At 37.9% G+C, this 10000-nt stretch overlaps 2 protein-coding genes across 2 annotated transcripts in view; one reads left to right on the top strand and one right to left on the bottom strand.

The window, feature by feature from the left end:
* dennd1c (DENN domain containing 1C) overlaps positions 1-4954 on the top strand; it is a 16688-nt gene extending 11734 nt beyond the window's left edge. The window contains exons 20-22 of the mRNA XM_053676236.1: positions 156-244; positions 2432-2624; positions 2731-4954. Coding sequence (XP_053532211.1) covers positions 156-244; positions 2432-2624; positions 2731-3711 — 1263 coding nt within the window. The 3' untranslated portion in view covers positions 3712-4954. The remainder of the gene's footprint in view (positions 1-155; positions 245-2431; positions 2625-2730) is intronic.
* A 1651-nt stretch (positions 4955-6605) lies between these two features.
* The window catches only part of crb3b (crumbs homolog 3b), a 4346-nt gene continuing 951 nt past the window's right edge, over positions 6606-10000 (bottom strand). Inside the window, exon 2 of the mRNA XM_017457540.3 lies at positions 6606-7899. Within this exon, the coding sequence (XP_017313029.1) occupies positions 7678-7899 (222 nt within the window). The 3' untranslated portion in view covers positions 6606-7677. The remainder of the gene's footprint in view (positions 7900-10000) is intronic.

The raw sequence follows: 10000 nt of genomic DNA, 5'->3' as shown, positions 1-10000 counted from the left end.
CTTATTAGAACTGAAGTCCATGCTCATTCTTCTCCATCCATTAGTTTTAAAAGCTCCGATATTCAAAACGCAAAGATTTAAGATGAGCTCTGTTTGAGTTTGGATTAAAATATTGATTACAAACATGGATGTTTATGTTGACATTGTTTTTTCAGTCCCGACCTCGCAGGCCCACACGCAAACCAACCGTCCAGCAGGGGGAGGAAACACCGCAGGACAACAGTGGCAGCTGGGGAGACGAGTGGTGAGTGTGAGTGTGTGTGTGAGACAGTGAGATTGTTCACATGCTTAAAGAACACAGATATAGGGAGGGTCACCTCCCTATACCCCCCAACCAGAGGTGGGTAGAATAGCCAAAAAGTTTACTCAATTACAAGAAAAAGTATTTCTATGAAGAATTACTCATGGAACAGTAACAGTTGTTAATAATAATGTTAATAACATTAAGTCGAGTAATGTGTTTATAATACACTTCAAGTACATTTGTCATTGTTTGAAAAGACAAATCACTTTGTTCCTCAGAGGTAGTTGTTGGACCTCCCTGTTGCATCCCTGTGTATGATGAAGTTATCTAATCATTTCTAACAGCAGATCGACTGCAAACCGCAGGGTCATACTGATGCGCTCGCTCTAACGCGTTATCGTTTCTATAGTAACCGCTCATCCACAGGGAGCTGTACAACACAGGCCTGTTTCACAAAGCGAGCTGAACAACCTCTGAGCTGCGGAGAAAGTTTTGGATCGAGGGAAATAAACAAGTCCAAATTGGGTTAATTAAAAGGTTAACAGGTTTCATGATGCTGGTTATCAACTTTCTCAGTTTTAACTCTGAATTAAATGTTTACTCATCTTAAATCATTCTTATCTTATTTTATATTTCACATAAAATCCAGACTTTTGCAGCAAACAGGCAGCAATGTTCAGTATGGGGGGGAAGCAGGTGAGCATACTTCCAGTTGAAGAGCAAGAAATTATTATGCAGAGACATATTAAAAGTTGATTTAATCCTCCATTAACCACAAAAAGCAGGTAAAAACGCACAAGTTTACTTTTATAGGCTCGCAGTGAGAATAAACCGGGGTGTGTCAGGGTTCTAAAACTTACAACCCTGACATGTTCTGTGTCATTTGATTTAATATAAATGTAAATTATTTCATTAAATATTATTAAAATAAATATCAGTTTGTGAAAATGTATTATGACAGGGATAATGCCGCAGCATGCATGTACAGTAATGTGCAAAAGTTTTACTCACCCTATATATTTATTGATTTATTTTTAAGTACAAACATTTTTATAGAATTTTATTTTATGACTTCTACACTATTGAGTCAGTACGAAAACATTTCCAAGCATTATGAAACAAAATGAACCGTTACAGTAAAATGTTTGTACGTCAGTAAAGAAAGCAGAGTATGAAGTTGGTAAGAGACTTTTCAGACTAAAAACAGAACGAAGGCTGCTGGGATTTGCTGCAAAAATAAGAAGTGAGTGCGACGGTCAAAATCTCCAGAAGAACCATGTCTGGTTCTGCAAGATGCTCGATAACAATTACAGCTCATTTCCTTATAAAACTGCACTAATTCTACCTGAGACTACTTTTTTTTTTTAAGCAAAGGGTCATCACACCAAATATTACCTTTGTTAAATTTATTACCGTTTACTGCTCTATATAGTATTATTTTATCTTCTTTGCTCTACAGCGTTTCTTTGAATGTGCCTGAAACTTGCACAGTACTGTACAGTATATACCACTTGCAAAGAACCACAAAGCAATACATAGGCTACAGTTTGCAGTACAGTAAGAGTGTGGCGTCAGCGTGTCAGACTTATGTGCGGCTCAAGAAGCCGGTATAGATCAACTGTACCATCTGCCGAAAATTCATATTTTTCATACAGAAGGTCATCGGGAAAACCGACGGTTAACCCACTAAAAATGGGTTTAAAAATGGGATTAAAAATGTATAGAATTGTTGATATGGTGAGGTTTTATATAAGATGTTTGACATTAAAGGAAGGAGTCTCCAGTGTCAGCACTTTGAAAACAGTCAGAGTTAAAGCTGAGAGTTTACACTACTTTGTGGTTTCTTGGTAACACGACAAGTTGCAGTTTTGTCTCATCAAGTTTGCTGGTGAGGAAATATAATGTTTATAGTTTAATTTTTATAGTTGCGATAACGCAAGTGTTTCACAATTTTAATGGAATAATGTAGTTACAAGCGGATCAAAAGTATAATATTCTTTAACGAAGAATAAATGTTAACCGTTGTTGTGGTATAAAGAGAATAATGCAATTGGGGATATGCTGTTATAGTAAAATAATCAACTAGAGCAGTAATAAGAGTATCATCGCTCCACCCCATGACTCAGTATTCTGCTAGAACCACACCACACTACACACAGGTTCATTTTTTCGAGTATTTGTGTGCAGTTGTGTAGAGTTGGCTTCTGATGACCTCACCGAGGAGGACGAGTTCTCTGTGATGGCTGATCTTGAGGAGATGGACCTGCTTGGGGAGATCTTCGACACATTAAGCACACAGAGCTCCACAGAGCCGGGCTTGCTGTACAGCACACGCAGCCTCGACGTCTTTACCTCCGACTGCACCGACTTCATCAACAGAGTGAGCGCACACACGCACACGCAATCAATCTTCAAAGCTTTTCCAGCAATAAATAAATAGATAAAGAAAAATCTATTTTTGTCAATTTACCCCTCATGTGTTCCAGAGGAGCTTAGCCACACCCAGTCAGGAGAGCTTGAGTCTTTCCACTGGGAACAATGGCAGTCTGATGAGCTGGGAGGAAGGGCTTGAAGAGGGGCCAGATATAGAGGAGGAGGAGTCCGAACTGCCAAACGACGAACCAGAAAGGGGCATGAGAGATGGGTTGAGAGAGGGTCACATTACCTCAGGGGAGGAGAAGCCATGTGTGGATCTTGGAAGATTAGAGGAGGATCTCATGGATCTAAGACAGGAACTTGAAGAGGAGCTGAATGGAAACTGTAAGAAAACTAGCACATTATCCAGAGAAGATCAGGAGGAAACAAGCAGACCATGCAGGGAAGATAAGAAGGAACCTAGCAGACCATCAAAAGTAGTGCCAGGTGAAGCTATCATATCATACAGAAAACATCATCAGGAAAATAGCAGCTCACCAGGAGAAAATCAGGAAAGAACTTGGCAGTCCAAACCTGATGATGATAATGGGGAAAGTAATGGAGCCCAGGAGAGGCAAGTAAAAGAGGCAATAAACAACACACACCATTCAGGACACCAAGATCTAACTCAGAAGAACAACAACCCAGGGAGTCTACCTAGAAACTCTCCCCAGGAAAAGGAGCACCTTGCTGAGGAACAACTGAATGCAGACAGTTTGGTTAATGCAGCCAAAAAAGATGAGGAACAGGAAGAGTGCAGAGACCAATCGACTCCTAAAGTGCTCTCCAAAGTGGCCTTGTTCCAGGTCAAGGCCTACCAGACCAAGGGCTCACCCGAGACCGTAAGACCCAGTTATGGCCACAAAACCTTAGATACACCTCTAAACATCTTTCCACGAAGCCCTGAAGCCCTTCGGGTAACCACGAGTACAAAAACTGATGACTTGACCATAAAATCACCAACCACATCTAATTTATCATCCACAGCCACAGAGGACGAAGACCTTCCTCTACCGAAAGTGTCTGAACTTAAAAAGAGATTTGAGCAGTGACTGACTGCAGGGATCGTTTCATGGCCATGTCAGTGTTAGCTGCCAGAGATGCCCACCTTTATTTGGAGTGACCACAGAGGTGTATTATGAAGAAAAGCACAAGCAGATGTCTAGTTTACTCAAGCACATCCTACTATTAATGTGTAACCTATTAAAGTGCGGTCGATACAGTACTTGCTCCGCTGTTGCACAACAATCCTACTGTTCAAACCAGTTCACAAAACTGAACATTTAAAAGCACATTTCTTTTGTCCATTTAAAAAAAAAAAAAAAAAATCAATAATTTCTTTCTAAATAAATCTTATAGACTTTGACGGTGTTATTTTTTCCCCCCCATGACAAAAAAAAAAGTATATTTACACTCATTAACAATATTACACCCACTGATGATAGTTCCTGAAACTGTCCAAAGAAATAAATGAAGGAGTGCACTGGTCCTGGAAATTAGAAGCTAAAGTAGACAAAATCTTTACTCAAGTAAGAGAGCAATTACCCTTTTAAAAAAAAATAAAAATTTAAGTAAATACTCTTGGTTTATAAAAAAAAAAAAAAAAACCTTTACACACAACACCACATTCTTCACCTAGTTAAGATTTAAGTAAATCTTTTAAACATCAGTCAAGTAAATTATGAAAGTAAAAGTAGAAGGAAACTTCACAAAATAAAAAGACGTCCATTTTCAAATCATATGCTGATTTTAGTTACTCATGGTAATGTATTGCCTTTTTCACCAGTAAACCATGTAACATGGGAAAATACTGCATGAGCTAAGGTTAATTAATTTAGTCCTTCCCTAATTTAGTCTTGGCCCCTCACCAGTTACATCTCCCCATCATACGGTACAATAGCGACCAACCAGGGAGGGTGAAGACAGTCACGTGTTTCCTCTGAGACGTGTGTAGCCAGCCACCCACATCTTTTTAAACTGTTGCTCATGCTGCACCTGCAAGCAACGTCTGAATTACGATGTTCTCAATTCTACTCAAAAACAGGTCTAATGCAGCAAAGCAACAAACCAAACCAGGGCAAATGGTTCCTGGGAAGAATCTTATGGTGCATACGGTGCGACATTTTTTAGTTCCTACCTGCGATGAGTTCATATGTACTGTCTGACATGCAAAAACTAAATAAATAATGAAAATCTTGTAATCATCGTTTGTTTCATCTCATCCTCTCATATACGACCTCTAATGAAATGTGTATAGAGACTTTACGGAGAAAAATAAAGCTCGGAAGAAACTGGTGTCTCTGGTAGTGTTGGGTAAGTTACTTAAAAAAAAAAAAAGTTATCCATTACAGATGACCAATTACTATTTTAAAACTAAAGTGATTACATTACTGAGTACTGCGTGTGAAAAGTGATCAGATTATTCATTACTTTCAAAAGGAAAAAAAAAATACACTACAAAAAGTGGAACTCGTAGTTCTTTCAGTAATTTTTGCATGCGTCAGTGTATGACATGATCAGAAAAAAGTCAGATTTATCATAAAACCTGCCTTGGGTCTTGTCATAAGACTACCAGATCGATAAAATATCAAACTTTTCTAACTCGGCTAGTTTGGTGTCGCTAGGCACAGCTACGCTATCACTGTATGGGTGTAGCTGCTACAGAGTCATGCAGAGTGAAACTCAGTTCTTTCAGTAATTTTAGTACGTTACTGTATGATATGATCAGAAAAAGTTGGATTTTTCATAATTATCTTTCCTTCTGCTCTGCTTAGATCACGTTCACGTAAACTGGAACTCATATAGATGTTTACACGCCTTGTTTTCCTGCTCAGCGTCAGAGGATTATACTGGTTCAGTTTCAACACCTTTACTGGTTTAAAATAATAATAAAGAAATCGACGTGTATCCATTTTTCCTCACACTGACTGTGCGAGCTAGCGTTTGGCAGAATTGAGACACCGTCAGCCAATAAGACACAAGTATTTCCACGGATTTTCCTGTCTGATCGGTCTTGCCTCCGTTCAAAGATATGAAATTACACGCCGTCTTTTACTGACGTTCAGTTACGTCGTGAAAAACCACTCCAAGTGGAAATTATTCAGCGATAAAGAGAATCTTTTTTTGATTTATTTGAAAAATGCATTGTACTTCATATTGTTTTCTTAACAGTAAATTTGCAATGCAATTTTATTGACATCAGTAACTGTAATCAAATTATATACATTTAAAACGTAATGCGTTACATTACTGCGTTATCAGAAAGAGTCATTAGATTACTGTAACACCCATCTCTGGTCTCTGTGAGTGTATTTGGGTAGTACAGAACGAAGGTAGTACAAAGCCTTGCATATGAAATAAAACAACCAATTTTCATACAAATTTAAATTTGTATTAGCTGTAGGCTGTACGTTTTGGTGAATACCATTTCTCTTCAGGAAGAAATGAAGTTTAGGTTTTTTAGGATCTGTGATCATCTCCTCAGAGCAGTCTGGTGCTTAAAAATTAAATAAATAAATAAATAAATAAATACATAAATAAATAAATAAATAAATGTCACCTTTTGACTTTATAAATATATGATTATAAAGAAACTTAGTGATTTAAAAAAATATATTGAGTAGTTTTACTTAATAAAGTTAACTAGTACTTTATTTCTTCCAGCCTTCGGAATTTTGGTATTTGAAAGAATTTAACAGTAAACACTAAATTGGTGGGCTTTGTCCTCTAGGGCACACTGAGCGAGTGACACAGTAAACATTGACAACTACTTGCCAAAAATACCTATTTCCCGTCAATACCTGAATTACACATTTCATTAAGTTAGCACAATAAAATGCAAAATACATAAACGAAAAACAAACAAAAAAGTAGTATATCCCAGGTTAGGAGTTAAACAGAAGGACTGCCAAGTAATACAGTAATCATTTTGATTCAGAAACAAAAGGAAATGATAAATGCTAATTTTATTTCTATTATTCAGTGTAAGAAATTGCTTATGACTTACATTTGATTAGATTTTTTTTTTTTTTAGAGAATACATTAAGTTCATAACACACTCATTATTCCCATGTTTAAAAAGTAAACAGCATTAGCAGACAAGCTGTGCAAGCTTTCCTGTAAAGTCCTGGTATTGAGGTCAAATATACAGCACAGGGCGTCTGTGCAAGAGCGCAGATCCAACAGACATTCACCAGCCATCCACACACACACACACACACACACACACACACACACACACTCTTTCGCAAAGTTCTCCCTTCATGTGAAAACACAAAAATTGACGTGAAAGCAGTCACATGACCACACCGGCCCGTTAGGTGCAACAGTACATCAAGCTCTCGAATGTAAAATGCTTTAAGAGTAATGTTAAGAGCTGTACATTGAGCGATAGAGAAGGACAAACGTGCACAAACACCGACACAACCAAGAATAAGGACGAACACGAGGATTCGAATGGGCGGAACTACTGCTTAAGATTACACTCGAATTTAGAGTGCTCACCCGAAAGCTCCATTCGGTTTGTGGCACCGTAGCGGTGGAACCCGGAGCAGCGCAGCATGGGTCACGTAATGCCACATCTACACGAGTGCGGTGGAATAATATACAAAGCTGAATTCAATTGTAAAGAGAGACACACAGTGTGACCACCTGGTCAACAATCATCATAAACCATGTCCTAATACAATAGCAACACTTCATTAATAAAAAAAATAAAAAAAAATTTAAAAAAAAACCTTCCGTTTCTCTCGTCCACATGAAATGACATTTTTTGTTTTTCTTCCACCTTGGAGAGCATTTTTAAAAAGCATCATTTTCAGTAACAAAATGCGAGAGAGCGAGAGCATCATCAGTGGTTTAATTTAAAGTACTATAGAATACATGGAGTTCTAGATCATAAAGTGTGGCTCTAGAATGGAACAGAACCCTCTTAGTTGCCATTATTGCATCTGTAAATAGAACTTTGCTTTAGAACGACATTTCCAAGTTCAGTCACACCATGTGGTTAAAGAAGGGTCTCAGATCAGTCGCTCCTCTTTGGGCAGAGGCAGTGGGAGGCCTGGTTTCTCGGGTCCCTGGCCCTCAGCTTGTTTCTGCTCCTCTGCACTCGGCCGGTAGGTTCCCTCGGTCTTGCGTTTCCTGCATAGCACACATACCATCAGCACCGTGGCCAGAGCAGCGAGCGTGAAAAATGCCAGGGCTGCATGCACGTCAGTCAGCGTCACTACCACCATGGTCCCCTAAAAAAACACACACACACACAAAAAATATGTTAATGAAGACCAACTAATTGATTCATCCATCCATTTTCCATACCACTTGTCCTACACAGGGCCAGGGGAGTCGAAGCCCCAAACCCATAGGTGCAAGTCGAACGTGATGTCATCTAAAAATGTGATTTCGAGTGAAATTTAGAACGAGAGCGTATGCTAAAGGGAGAACACTCCAGAATGAGACGTTTCTGTCCTATGTTAGCACCGTGGGAACTATGATGATGTAATACATGGTTAGTACATTTATAATTGGTCGTTACATGGTTGGACATTCTGCGAAGGTTGTGATTAATCAATCAGCAGTGTGCAGTAGAAGAGAAAATAAAAAATAAAAAAAAAACCTGACCCTTATAATTCCACCACAGGAATTAAAAGGGTGCCTGGAGGTTGGACTCGGCTGGCCCCTGCTCCTATGGTGGAGACATGCTACAGTTCATGAATCCATGGAGGAGGGAAAAGAAGAAAAAAAAAGAAGAAAAGAGGAAAAAAGTTCCTTGGTTCATAAAAAGGTTCCATTTCAGGGTATTTTTTTTTGCCACTGCAATCCATAAGCAGCATTACTTTGGCAGAACACTAGACAAAAGATTGGACTACTGTACTTCACTTCAGAGTGAACAAGACCCTGAGTAATGTCTGTGGAGAGAAATCAGAACCTCCTCATGTTGTTCAGGAGAAAACTACATGACTGAGTGGGAGATGTACAGCATAGTCAGTTAGTTACTTAATCTTCTTATTGCTGTTTTTCCCAATACACAGTGTGTGTGTGTGATGTGATTATATATACACTTTTATATATAGGAGACTCAGGGTGTGTGTCCTTATGGAGTCAGTCCTCTGACATTTTCATTACAGACGATTTCCCCATGCAGTTTCGGAAACACACCACAGTTTTATTCTCACATTCACACAACCCTGAAAGAGTCCACTGTTAGAGGATGACTCATCGCCGATGTAGTTAATGATTAGTTTTATTGAACAACACTCTTTTACTGGCACAAATGAATGCACTCTCATGAGAACATCCGCTTGCTAAAACTATTTTGCAATCTATTTGCTCAGTGCTCTTAATGTACAACATAACGATACACAACCACTTTCAGAACATCATGCGATGGATAAAAACTATTTCCTGAGGATGGTGGAATGATTATGATACCATGTGACAATAATAATAATAATAATAATAATAATAATAATAATAATATGTATCAAACTCTGAGTTTGAGCATTTTACCTGCTAAGAAATATGATCCTATCTAACGAGATTCCAACTACAAGTTATAAGAAAACATGACTTATACACCGAGACTTTTAATGGATATTTTAATACCCAACATTGTTTTCAGTGCACTCGGTACGGTTTGTATTTCCTCTCTATGAAATACTCTTACGATGTAGTTTACCACAATGATTTTGGTAATTAGTGTAAAAATCTGTATAATTAAACTGAGGCGAACTGAAGTAGAAACTCAGGTCAAAATTAGATTAAGCTTTTTAAATAAAAAAAAAAATAATAATAATAATAATAATAATAATAATAATAATAATAATAATAAACATTATGAGGTTATGACACTGGAACCCGTACACATTATTTGTAAGGGGGAGACAATTCGTTATTTATTAAACATATTTATTAAGGCAGCTTCAGAAAAATATATGGGTCACTGTTGCATTTCTCATATTGTGAGTGTTAGCATGAATGGTGTGTGTTCGACGAAGAAAAAAAAATGCATGGCATGCACATAGTCTCCTAATCGTGTGTCTAGTTGACATGCTTTGACACATACCCACCTAAAGGCATAAAAACAAAAACACATTTATTATTTTTTAAAATCAATGAATAAAATGGAGGTACACTTGAAGGGGTTAGGTCATGTTGCCCTGATAACGGGCTTGATATGTCATTTGGTTTCACAAAATGCTTTTTATTTTGCAAATCATTCTTTCTGTATTACAAACTGTAACAAAAAAGAAATTGGTGGTGTCAAATGGCCGCTCAAAAGAAACAGATAAAAGCAGCGTATTGATAAATAATCTGCTTATTGAACTTCTGTTGCAGGATCAT

Source organism: Ictalurus punctatus, chromosome 26 (assembly GCF_001660625.3).
Source record: "Ictalurus punctatus breed USDA103 chromosome 26, Coco_2.0, whole genome shotgun sequence".
Classification (NCBI taxonomy): domain Eukaryota; kingdom Metazoa; phylum Chordata; class Actinopteri; order Siluriformes; family Ictaluridae; genus Ictalurus; species Ictalurus punctatus.
This window is presented reverse-complemented; position numbering and strand designations above follow the sequence as displayed.